Below are 13,940 nucleotides of genomic sequence, written 5' to 3' on the forward strand. Positions count from 1 at the left end.
CATAGCAAAGGGTCCGTGAGGCAGTTTATTTTCCACAATTACAGAGAGTAGTAATGGCGTACGTTGGGTCATGCAATATGTGCCAATTAATTAACAAGGCTAATTATAACTCGGCCGGGTACTTAAATAACATAAAGACCACTTTCCCAATAAATTGGCACAGATTTGCTAAGACCTGATCCTAGAAAAAGGTTAAATAAGAACAAATATCTCTTAACTACCATTGATCACTTCTACAAATGGGTGGAAATAATTCCCCTTAAACAAGCAATCAGCAAAAATAGTATCAGATTCATTTTTAAATAAATATATTTTAAAATACAGGGCCCCAAGAAAAGTAATATCTGATAATGAAAACAATTTGTTAGTCACTTATTTAAAAACCTTTGCACAGGATTTGGCATATACCATCTAAAAGTGGTACCACATAGGCCGCAATTGAATACAGCGGAGCATGTTTAATAAAAATAGTGTAATAGTGTTAAAATTATTCAGGGATATAATAAAAATGATCATGACTGTTGGGATAGCTGCGTCAATGAATTAGGCTTTGCTTTAAGAATGCCGAAACATGATACTACGCAAAAGACCCCCCCTTCCCGCAGAACTCCTTTTGGGGAGGAAAATTTTAACTCTCTTAGATAAACTCTCTTTTCGTGCAGCAAAAGAAAAAAAGAACTTAAGTTAAAGGATATTCAGGATATCATTAATGAAGCAGTAAGAAATTCTGATGCAGCGAGGCAGAAAAAGAAAGTCTACTGTGACAGGAATAGATGGATAGTAAAACATTCTGTGGGTCAAAAAATGTTAAAAATTAAACACTCTTTATTGTTTACACCAGAAAATAAAGTGACTAAGCTTGAGCCTAGATTCGAAGGGCCTTTTACCATTGAAAGAATAAGATTTGCGACCTTTGCTAACGTTGACCAAGTCAAACTATACTACAGTCAAACTGATTTTGAAATCTTAAAAGAGCTTTATCAGCATCCTAGAAGCATGCCAAGAACTTTGGATACTCAAACAACAAACTGAATTCCTCCAGGAAAAAAAAAAAGAAAGAAAGAAATGGAAGCAGGTGGAAGGTATAAGTGAAAGGGCAGCGAAACGAGTCCTGCTGCAACAAGGGTCAGGGCCTGTGGAAAGGAGAAAAAGGTGCAAAGAGGGAAAGGCTAGGAAAAAAAGTCCCACCGCAATGAGGTCCAGTGCCAGCAGAAAAGAGAAAAAGTGCAACACATGGAAAACCAGTGAAACAAGTGGCACCACAGAGGGGTCCGGACGCAATGAAAAAAGCCTCGGCAGATAGTCATCGTTACCCATTGACAACCACCCCAAGGGAGGTCGGATCAGATCCAGGATGAAGAATTATCAGGGGTAAAAAACAGACGACACGGTTCCAGCAATCAAGGAAGTCCAAAAGAAGATTTAAATACCCGCAGGAAAGGAGTGCCCCGTCCAGAAAACCAAGCGAAGGGTTGAGTACCAGAATCCTCAATCCACGAGGAAGTTAGCCCCATTCACCACAAAAGGGAAGAAAAGGAAAAAGGTTGTGGCAGAAAACGCAAGCTCCCGAGGAGAAAAATCAGACCAGAGACCCTGGAGTGCCCTAGCTGCGAAGCATTCTGCCCAGCTAGGGCACTCCATGAAGATTACAAAAAGCAAAAAGACAAGTGAAAATTTTCTTTGTTTTCTCATTTAGAATTAAAGTTCAATTTATATCATTTTGTTCAAAGTTGCTTTTCTTAAGTGAGAACATCTGTTAAAATCTGTTAGAAGCAAGAATTTTGAATTCACGAGTTTGACAATGTTGTAAATACGTTTTAGTCGAAAAGAATGGAAATTATGATGAAAATTGTTGTAAACTTAAACTGCAGGAAAAGATTGCAAACTACGTATAGCAACTGTATAACCTGTGATGTAAAATGAATTTCAAATTTTATATGTTAAATGTCTAAAAATGTTTGTGCTGAAAGTATAATTTTAAATGTTGATTGTAAAAATGCTTTAAAATTAAACTTTGCTTAAATGCAAAACTTTTTTTTAATGAATGATTGAAGAGAAAGTACAGAATGAATGTCTGTTAAAGTTCGGCTCTCCAGCCAACATTTTAAGTCATGCTCTCCTTGGTACACTAGGTGCAGCTTTATAAATAGGGAGTACTTGAAGTCTTATGTATCAAATTCTAATTGTGGATTGTGGTTACTTGGTAGTGTTGTTCGTGGGAACACAACACTGACACGCTCATTGCACAACAGAGCAAATTTCTGGATAACATGCAGGGGATTAAAATGTGTGTGAATGTAATCTGTTTTAGGGCCAAATAAATGCAATAAAATGTAATTGGAAAAGAAATTGGAAATATTTCTTAGAAACAAAGAACTAATGCGTTTTCCTTCCAGAATATCTGCAAGGACCAAAATAATGTATCAGAGTGATGTCAAGATGTATGTGCCGAGCAAGAAGTTCTGTAAAATAATTTTATTTATCTTACTTTTAACTTAGGTTTAGATAAATTGAAAAGTTAGCCCTAAAAGAAAGTTAAAACTACAATGTCAATAATGAGACTGAATTAAGAATTCAGAAGCATCAGAAGTTAAACTTTAATTCTTAGGAAGTTTTCTAGAATTTAAACTCTTTAACAAGGTCGTTGTGAGACCTTTTCCTTTGAATACTTAAATTCTAGTGGGGAAACAAATAAGGTAAATCCTAATTTTATAACAGTTATTTTATGTTTATATGACTTTCCTATCTCTCCTAGCTTCAGCTTACAATTCCTCACCAGAATAAGTTTTTAGAATCACGTTAAATGCAAATGAGAAGCAGAGTAGTATTTAAGTTCCACTAGCTAATTTTATATTATGGGCCAAGTAGTTTAGAATTTGTGTCAACTTTGGCTAAATCTTTTTAAGTTAGTCATTAGTTAGTTCTTTTTTCTTACATTTTTGAATTTAAGCCCACGTGTAGACTTTGTTGTACGTCCTGAGAAAGGGGCATTTGTGAATCTTTATTGAGCAATAAAGAGTAATTAACTCTTCTTGAGTTTCTGTTCTTGGACTAAGAGATTATTCGCTTAGCTGTTTACTAGGTTCCTCAACACTTAATTAATAGATAAAACTGTGAGGAACATCACAGGTTATCAAATGATACAATAAATCGATGAATTCATGAAATGGCAAATTCCATAAAAGAGACACTGATTCAAAAAATAAAATACAGTGAGTGTTTCACACTGCAATTGAATGAAAGTACTGATATTACGAGCTTTGTTCAATTATTAGTCTACATACGTTCGGAAGAAGATAAACGAATTGCTGAAGAATATTTATTTTGCTAATCTCTTCATGATAGAGCAACTACAAATGAAATTTTCAAAGTATTTGACAATTTTATGTCTGAGAATGATATTCCTTGGAATAAGCACATTGCCGTATGCAGTGACATAGCTCATGCTTTAAGAAGAAAACATTCTAGCATTATATCTCAGATAAAGAAAGTCACATCTGACGCTAAATTTACTCAATGCTCAATTTATAGTGATGCTTTAGTAGCCAAAACAATCCCTGAAAGCCCCAAATCATTTTGAATCGAGCTATGAAAATTGTTAATTTCATTATAAGCTGAGCTTTAAATTCAAGAATATTTAAAATTTTATGTGAAAAGATAGACATTGACCATGAAATGCCTTTGATACATTCTCAAATAAGGTGGTTATCCAGAAGCAAAGTTTTAAATAGTCTTGAACTTCAATTAGAAATTCAAATTTTCCCCTGTGGATCCAAGTTTGAATTACAAAAATAATTTTTTTTTTTTTTTTTTTTTTTTTTTTGTGAATTATGGTTGGCACGTTAAGCATATTTAGCTGATATATTTGGAAAGTTAAATGAATTAAATTTAGGGTTACAAGTGCAAAATGTTAATTTGTTTGCCATTAGAAATAATATAAATACAATAATAAAAAAGCTAATAATCCAAGAACTGGATAATAATATTTCACACTTTTTTACCACTCTTAGAAAGTTTTCTAACAAAAATAATTTGAAAATAAAAGAATTAGACACTAGAAATCATTGTTTTATGTTGATAAATAATTTCAACATTTCTTTTCTAGAGGATTATGAAAACCAAAACTGGATTAGAAATTCATTTTGTTCAAATGTGCCTGAAATTTTATTTTGTAAAGAAGAAGGACAACTAATAGAATTTTCCTGTGATCAACTCCAACTGAAGATTTCAAATAAAGCTATTAAATGTTAATTGCCTTTTTGCACAATCTATTTGTGTAAACAAGGATTTTCTTCCATGTTATTCCATTGATAGACTCTTCTGGATATTGTCCATGAAACTGTAATAGCAACTGAAGATCAACATTCGTGAATAAAAATCTCAATTTTTTCTCCAACTCCTATATAAGTATTCATTTTTATAAAATAAAATGGTAGCTATTGTTTTTGCCTATGAATTTAATGTGACCTATGAATTTAATGTTACTGACATTTTTGTAATGGTGAGCTTTGAAAAACATGTTGTTCCTTAACTATTGGAGGGCAGTGTATTTTAAATATTTCTATTGAGAAATTGAAAAATAACGTGTAAAATGTAGTGATGGTACTAAAGTTTCTAAATTTTTTCTTAGATGGTATGTGCTAGTCAAAAGGTTGAGAACCCTGATCTAGAGCATACATCTCACAAACTCTAATCAGCAAAGATAGTCATCAGCATTTAAAGAAAGGACATTCCACACATGGAAAGTGCACACATAAGCCACTTGTACAACATTTTCTTTGGCTGGCTTTGTACAGAACTTTGATGAACCAATCAGATACAACTATTGACAGTGCTGGTTTTCCAGGAAATGTACACATATCAAATGCTTGACAGTGAAATTCTGCGAATGTGCTACATTTCCAGCAGGATACAAAAGACATCAGAACTAATGACTTATGCTTTTTAACATTACTCTTTTCTAATACTCTCAGTGGAAAACAGCGATAGATTCCATTGTAAATATTGTTAATCTTGATAGGGATCATCACTATGTTAATTTTATTGAAATTTAATAACCAAACTGTATAGCTGAGTAATCTTCTCATTATTTTAATTAAAACATTTAAATTTAAGAACAATGGTTGCTGCAGAGTACGATTTTCATACTAATAATGTTACGGATTTGGTATTTAAATAGTTAATGTTAGTAGAATCATAAATAAAATTGTTTTATTCCCTATGCAGTGAAGCACGTGACAAATATTAAAAGAAAGCTAAGCTGGAAAATTAAAAATACAAGAGCATGTGCATTTAATATTTAAGAAATAGATATCTCTTTTTGATTTCGAGAAAATACCAGAAAATTCTTGTGCATTTAAAAAAGCTTATATAAGCAGCATGAAAACCTCTCAATTTGTTAGTTAGTTTGTTGTTGTTTTAAGAATTTGTTTAGAAAACTGCTCTAGTAATCTGTGAACTGTAGCGAATTCACAGATTAGCTTTCTCTAGCTGTTTTGAATTAAGTTCTCTTGAATGTTTGAGAAGTTAAAAGATAATGACTGTGAGATATTGTAATACTGCACGAATATCTGAGGAAATTTAAGCATTTTTGTTGTGATAATAATACATTTTGCTCATTTTTCATTGGACTTGTGCATTCAATTCATAACGAACCCATACGCACGCAACAATAAGCACTCTTATTATGCAAGTGCTTACAGTGAAAAACATTCATTTGTGGGAACTTTATCAACTTGATTTCTGAACAAGATTACCTACATATTAATACATACAATAAACAATTCAAAAGCACTTAAGCTGTATTAGTACTTATAATTTAAAAAAAAAAAAAAAATTCTAGTATATATTCTTACATCAGGCAGTACTCTAATCTTGCATGTAACAGGACATGACAGAGCACGGGTTAATGTAGTGAGGATATTGGACACTTTCTCTGGTTGACTAAGCAAAGCAGCACCCATACCTCCCTGAAAATGAGGTACTTTTATTTATATGTAAATTATTAAATACTGAAATATTAAAATAGTTTATTTCTGATACTTACTTTAACTGAAAACTCTTTAGGGCATCCCATGTTTATATCAATACCTGACACATCATTCACTCTAAAATAGAGAAAACAATAAAAAATAAAAAAAAATGTACTTCATACATAAATACAGAGATGTTTTTCAGTAACTTTTTCACAAGAAAAAAAGTATTGTAAACATAAGAAAAGTAAGCAAATTTGGTAATGATGTAGCATGTGACCTAATGCATTTAGTTAGTTACTTATTTCTTAGATTGTTATTATTTATTTATTTATGATTTAAGGAAACACGTAATGATCCCATAGTTTGCAATAATACACTCATGGGCAAAAAAATTGCACCAAGAAATAATTGCGGGATCATAACAAAACTTGCAATAAAGGTACATGTCGGGGAGATATGCAAATAATTAGAAATGCAGCGTGATTGTGCATTACGTATAGCCGGTAGAGGGCGTTGAACGTCGTACTCTGTGGAGTATAAAACAGGTAACCAAAGCTTGTTTGAGTGTGCTCAATCATTTACGAAGGAAGAGCTGAGGTAGACATGCCATTACGCCGTGTTCGAAGAAAATATGAGCAGTTGTCGCAGTTTGAGAGGGGGAGAATCGTCGGGATGATGGAAGCTGGGCGGTCAGCTAGGTGAGTAGCTCATCAATTAGGCCACTCTGATTGAGTTTTGAGGAGGTGTTGGGACCAGTGGACCTGAGAGATGTCATGGACGCCCTTGACAGACCAGTCGTTGAGAAGAACGCTACATCGTAAGAAATGCCCGTGTACAGCCAACTGCTTCATCGGCCACCATCCAGGCACAGGTAGCACCTTCACTAGGGGCCCGTGTCTTCTCGAACAATATGAAGGCGCCTGGCTGGAGGACAGTTGGTATCTTGGCGCCCATTACGTGTGTTGCCCTTGATGTCCACCCATCGATGCGTCCATTTGGAGTGGTGTCCAGCACGAGGGAACTGGACTGCAACGGAATGAAACCAGGTTGTCTTTAGCGACGAATCCAGATTCAATCTCGGCAGTGATGACAATCGTGTTCGTGTGTGGAGATCCCGTGGTGAAGGCCTCAATCTTGCCTTTGCTGTACAGTGACACATGGCTCCCACAGCTGGTGTGATGGTATGGGGTGCCATTGCCTACAATATATGGCCACACCTAGTATTGTTCCGTGGCACCATGACAGCCCAGCGGTATGCTCATGAAATCCTGCAACCACATGTGTTGCCACTCATGCAATGGTTCCCAGGAGCCATTTTTCAACAAGACAATGCTCGGCCTCATACTGTAAGGGTGTCATAAGACTGTCTCCACATTGTTACTATCCTTCCTTGGCCTGCCCGATCCCCAGATTTGTCTCTAATCGAGCATATCTGGGATCATTTGGGACGACGAGTTGGGCATTCCACGAGTTTGAACGAACTAGAGGCAAGGTTACAGCAACTATGGAACGTTAATGTCTCAAGACATCATACAGAACTTGTATGACTCAATGCCCGATCGTATCGCATCGTGCATTCGTGCTAGAGGGGGTCCAACGGAGTATTAAGTCCTCCTTCTTTTGCCTTTTTCTCTGAAATAAATTATCCTTTTTCTTCGATTTTTCTTATCATTTACTTATATCAAAGTAGTCATTATGTATTTAAAATTTCGTTTCATTTTGACGACTCTTTCTTGGTGAGCTAATTGTTTTGTCCATGAGTGTATTTTATTTCCAGTAATGGCAACATATTTCTTTTAAGTCATTGAGTTTTTTAATCAAATTTGAAATTAAAATACCTTATTGAATAGCAATACATTTCTTTTAAATCACTAAACTTTCTGATTAAATTTGAAACATAAATATCTTATGCTAACTCATTGTTTTAAATTACTGAGTTTTTTAATCAAAATTTCATTAAATTCACAAAAAAACATAAAATAAATTTAAAACAGATTTAAAATTTGGGATGCACATGTTTCAGTGGGGGGTTGTATGTGTTATGATAAAGATATATTAAGTCTTCAGATAATATATATTGTGCTGTTTGTTTATGTATTAAAGAGTTTTATGCAAGGAGGACATCCATAACAAAGATCTTGTTAGCTTTTGAATTTAATAATGCAGAATTTCTATAATATTCTAAAAATATAAGTAACAAGTTAAACTAGGAAGCTATGAAAATGCATACAGTCAATTGCTAAAAGTCTTTAAATGAATGCACAGTTATCAAATTACAAGTAATAAAAAAGCAGCAAACAAAAGAATATTTTTTTATATGTGTCTATACTTGTAAACACCCCAAACATCTCTTAGACAAAGAAGTAACTTCTTATGCAAGGAAATATCAATATGTATACAAAATTCATCAGAATAAGAAAAGAATTAAATTTCTCTTACACCATTTGAGCAGCCTTCAGAGCTCTTTCAGCTGAACAAGTACCCTAAATAATATTGAAAAGCAAATTAAGGTATAAAACTGAAAAATTACAGCTAGCTGCAACATAAAGGTAAATTTTGATATAAAAATTTCAATTTAAAAAAGATTAAAACACTTAAAAAATTTTATTGACAATACCTGTCTTGAAAATAAGAACATATGAGATAAGAACACAATTTTACAGAAGCTAATATAGCATGTAAGCACATATATGTTTCCTTAGAAAATTGGTGTATGTTGTTTTCTAATGGAAAAGAACTACATTTTTAAAAAAAACTGTGAAAAAGAATAAAATTTCTGATCATTTGATTCTACATTTTGTATAAATAACACACAATTATTAGCAAAAATAGATTCTGATTATTTAGTTCTATATTTTGAAAAACAATATGAAACTATTAGAAATGTTTCATTTCCTATAACACACGTCAATAATAATATGCTACAATACATGACAGTTTTGTTTCACTGTGCAAAACCAAAAAAAAAGCCATTTCAAAATCATGTGGTCAAGGCTCATGAAAATGTTAATGTGACTTCATTTGGCAATATCAATTCATATGTGATATGTGAAAACCAAGGAGGTTAGAATATCATAAAAACCATCTGTTCGCGCCTGCGCATCTGTATTGTAATCCACGCATGCGCATCTGTAATGTGATGATCAGAGGAGTTTGAGAATCGCCATCGACGGTGTAAGAGGGCTGGTCAAAGCTATGAGTTAATTGTAATTAATTATGAGAATTAATAAAGAACCGAACCAGCGAATTTATTTAGTGTGTGTTATTTGGGATGAGACCCAAACATATCCGGTCGTAGTATTCACTTTCCGAAAGCAAATAATATCGTAAAAAAGAAAGAATGTTCTTCATCGGAACAAAATAAAAATAAAACAAATGTGTCTGACTGCAACATTCCCAAACGAGATGACTCATCGACCTTGAATGTTAATGCGCAGGAGTTCGTTCAAAAGGCATTTATTAGCAATTATTCGAATAAACAGAGTACAGTTTTGCTTTCAACAGTGGTATGTTTTCTAATTGATAACGAGGGAAGGAAACACAGAGTGAAGTGTCTGCTGGACCGGGGCAGTATGTCGAACCTTTTGACACGGAATCTTATTGAGCATTTGCAGTTAGAGAAAGAAAAAACAAACATTTCCATTTCGGGAATAAATGATGCTACTTTAACAATAAAGCATAAAATTAATGCTTCGATATGCAATAAAGAAGGAACTTTTATAAAGAATTTGGACTTTTTAGTAATTCCAAAAATAACTGCTGATTTAACACCTTCGCACAAAATTAAAATTTCAGTGCAAGATCTTTCTAATTTAAAATTAGCAGATGAAGGATTTAATGTTCCAGAAAGGGTAGATATGTTGTTGGGAGCGGGAGTTTTTTATGAACTTTTGAAACCGAGTCAAATTCGAATGAATAATCCTGATCTTATTTTTCAAGATACAGTTTTTGGTTTTATCGTGTCTGGAAGTATTCCAACAGAGACTGAAAACAGGGTTCATTGTGGGTTGATAAAGGAAGAAGACAACTTAGATAAAAATCTTAGAAAATTTTGGGAATTATAAAATATTGAAACTGATAAACCCGAAAACAAAGAATTTTTAATTTGTGAGAAACATTTCGTAGAAAATTATACACGAGATAAAACCGGTAGGTACGTTGTTAAAATGCCATTAAAGGAGGATCCGGTCACTTTAAGAAGTTCTAAACAAATTGCAACAAGTAAATTAAATTCTTTATGGAAATGCTTAGTAAAGAATCCCGAATATTTAAAATTATATTCAGATTTTTTAAAAGAATAACAAGAGTTAGGACATACGGTTGAGGTGAGTGAAAGCGAGGAGGAACGAGGTTCATATTACATTCCTCATATTGGAGTATATAGGGGAGAAGAGAAAAGTAAGTCGACTCCCTTGAGGGTAGTTTTTAATGCTTCTTCTTTGACAACCAAAGGAAACTCTCTAAATTCTATACAGTATAATGGAGGTGTGATACAAGATGATTTATTCTCAATTATGGTGAGATTCAGGAAATATATTTTTGCTTTCACTGCTGATATACAAAAGATGTATCGAGCTATTTCTATCCATCCAGATCAGTGGAAGTTGCAAATGATTTTATGGAAAGAAGCCATTGATAAGCCAGTTAAAAACTTTGAGCTAACCACCGTTACCTATGGAACTGTGAGTGCACCATTTTTAGCAATGAGAACACTTGTACAGCTGTCAAGGAGATAAATTTCCTTTAGCAGCACCTGTACTGAGAGAAGACATGTACATGGACGATATTCTATCTCGAGCTGAGTCGCTAAGTTTTGCATTAGAACTTCAAAATCAGTTAACAGGCATTTTGAAGAGTGGAGGTATGTTACTTCATAAGTGGTGTAGTAATGCTACTGAACTGTGTCAAACAAACGACAAAACATATCCCTTTGGTAAATCAGAAGAATCTAAAGCATTGGGTATTTTATGGAAGTCAAAAGGAGATTGTTTGAGCTTCGACGTTAAAATCGAAGACAACGTAAAGGTTACAAAACAGCATATGTTATCCGTCATATCTCGCATCTTTGACCCACTGGGTGTAGTTTGCCCAGTTATAATTGTAGCAAAAATATTTATGCAGAAATTATGGCTGTTAAAATTGAACTGGAATGATGTTTTGCCAGAAAAGGAGGCTGAAGAATGGAAAGAATTCTCCACTACCTTGCAGATAATAAACAACATTGAAGTCCATAGATGTATTTTATTACTAGATAAAATCAAGATTGAATTACGTGGTTTCTGTGATGTCTCAGATGCCGCCTATGGAGCAGTTATCTACTGTAAAGCAACATCAGCACCAAACCATACATCAGTGAGGTTGGTGTGCAGTAAATCGCGTGTTTCCCCCCTAAAGAAGACTACAATCCCAAGACTTGAGCTCTGCGCAGCAGTGCTATTAGCTAAACTGATGCATCGAGTGAAATCATCATTAAAATTAGAGCTTACTGCTATCCACTTTTGGACCGATTCTATGATTGTCCTGTCATGGATCAACCAAGAGCCACATCTGCTCAAGACATTTGTTGCAAACCGAATTTCAAAGATACAGAATCTGACTGAAATAGCACAGTGGCATCATATCGCTTCTGAAGAAAACCCATCAGATCTCATATCTAGAGGTATAAAAAACTGCAACTAAGTCAACTGTGGTAGAACGGGCCTGACTTCTTAATGAAGGATGAGTACCCTATAAGAGTTATACCTGAAGCAATTACTGAAAAGGACAGTAATGAAATTAAACACTTTGCTGATTCTGAACTGTCTACATGTTTAAATCTGAATGTGAATAATTTTGTTAATGATTTATTGAATTGCAGTAATAAGTATTTAAAATTAATTCGTATTATAAGTTTTTGTTTTAGGTTTTACAAGAATTGTAAGCAAGAACAAAAGAAGGTAGGTAATTTACAAGTGGGAGAATTGAGAGCAGCTGAAGAAACCTTAATAAAATTAGTACAGGGTGAGTATTTTATAAATGAGACAAAAAATCAGGTATTGTTCCAAGAAATAGTTCTATTAAAAGTCTTAACCCTTTCATTGACAGTAATGGACTGTTCAGAGTTGGAGGTAGATTAAAAAATAGCAATTTAACTTATGAGAAAAAATTTCCTATTATTCTGCCTTCTAAACATAAATTAACAGAGTTAATAGTTAATTACTATCATTTAAAATATTTGCATGTGGGTCCTCAATCTTTGTTATATCATATAAGACAAAAATTTTGGATTGTAAGTGGTAGAAATGTTTGTAGAAAAATTGTAAAAAATTGTATAATATGTTTTAAAGCTAATCCCATTGTAGCTCGGCAAATCATGGGTGATTTACCCAAGGAAAGACATCACATTATCACAGCTAATCTTACATTCAATTGTACTGGAGTTGACCTCTGTGGCCCATTCTTAATTAAGTATAAAAACCAGAGAAAAGGTATATATCTAAAAGTTTATGTGTGTATATTAATATGTATGGTTACTAAGGCCATTCATTTAGAGCTGATAACAGACCTAACATCTGAAGCATTAATAGCTACCTTGAAACGTTTCTTTGCATGAAGAGGTAAAAGTTTAACACTATTTAGTGATAACGCTACGAATTTTGTAGGTGCAAATGCAGAATTAAAGAGGTTAAACAAACTAGTGAACGAACACGATGAGCTTTTTTGAGTTCTGAGAATATCGAATGGAAATTTCACCCTCCCAGAGCACCCAATTTTGGAGGCCTTTGGGAGGCTGGAGTTAAATCTTTTAAGTACCACTTCAAACGTGTCGTAGGTAATGCAAAATTGACATTTGAAAAATTTTTAACAATTATGATTCAGACTGAAGGAATTTAAATTCCCGACCATTGACACAATACCCTTTTCTTCGGACATTGATGATTTAGAGGTTCTAACACCTGGGCATTTTTTAATTGGTAGAGCAATTAATATGATCCCTGAGCCAGATATCACGGAAGTTAACATTAACAGGTTTAAATTGTGGCAACAGATCACAAGATTAGTACAAATTATCTGGAAAAAATGGAACTCCAATTATTTAGGTCATTTACAAAATCGATCTAAATGGCAAAGTTCTAAAAACAATATACAAGTTGGAGACATGGTCTTAATTAAAGATAATTTGCCTTGTTGTAATTGGGCGGTTGGTCGTATAATAGAAGTATTTTATGGTAAAGATGGAAAGGTTCGCGTGTGTAATGTAAAAACTCAAACTGGAACTTTCAAACGACCAATTACCAAATTATGTATCTTACCAATACAAAAATGAATATTGTCTTTATGGTTATTGTACAGTATTGAATGTGCTTCACGTAAAATGTCATTATGTAGCTGAAATGTTATATTGTATTGCTTTGAGTTGTACACTAATGTATATGGTAAATGTCTAATTATAATAATGATTTTATGTAATACAGTCAAAAGTCATTAATCCGGACTCGTAGGGACTTCGGCGATTCCGGATTATAGATCATCAGTTTAAATCTCGTAAGATGGCATGCAGAAATTCTAAAATTAAAAGTATGAAACCGTAATTTATGAAATAAAGAACAATTATGATCTAAAGAGTAACAAAATTTACAAAAAAAAAAAAAAAAAAAAAAAAAAAAAAAAGCTTAATATTTATTTGTTTACTTTATTAAACATTTCTTTCAATGTAAGTTGTTCAAGTTGCTTCTTTTTATGTGATAATACTTTCTCTTTAATTCTATAAACAGACATAATTTCTTGTTCAGTTACAAAGTTCCGCTGTTCAAGTCCTGTAATTGCTGTGCCGAGAATACCGACTAACTTGTCAATCGAAATTTTTTCGTTTTCACTAACCTCTCTGTCACCTTCTTCATGCCTTTATCCATTTTTTGCAGCAATTCCACTTTTTGTTTGATGGACATCGAAACATACTTTTGTTTTGTAGATCCTTTGGGAGCT

General features: G+C 33.5%; 1 protein-coding gene across 4 annotated transcripts in view; it reads right to left on the reverse strand.

Moving 5' to 3' along the window:
• Positions 1 to 13,940, reverse strand: part of Dus2 (Dihydrouridine synthase 2) — a 142,162-nt gene that overhangs the window by 98,459 nt on the left and 29,763 nt on the right. For all 4 annotated transcript variants that reach the window (XM_085815216.1, XM_085815214.1, XM_085815215.1 and 1 more), the window contains 3 exons: positions 8,415 to 8,458; positions 6,047 to 6,107; positions 5,856 to 5,969 (listed from right to left, as the gene is read on the reverse strand). In XM_085815216.1, the coding sequence (XP_085671342.1) occupies positions 5,856 to 5,969; positions 6,047 to 6,107; positions 8,415 to 8,419 (180 nt within the window). In that variant the 5' untranslated portion in view covers positions 8,420 to 8,458. The remainder of the gene's footprint in view (positions 1 to 5,855; positions 5,970 to 6,046; positions 6,108 to 8,414; positions 8,459 to 13,940) is intronic.

The sequence above is a fragment of the Stegodyphus dumicola genome, chromosome 4, assembly GCF_044657685.1.
Source record: "Stegodyphus dumicola isolate Sdum_Otavi_A_Nest chromosome 4, ASM4465768v1".
Lineage (NCBI taxonomy): Eukaryota > Metazoa > Arthropoda > Arachnida > Araneae > Eresidae > Stegodyphus > Stegodyphus dumicola.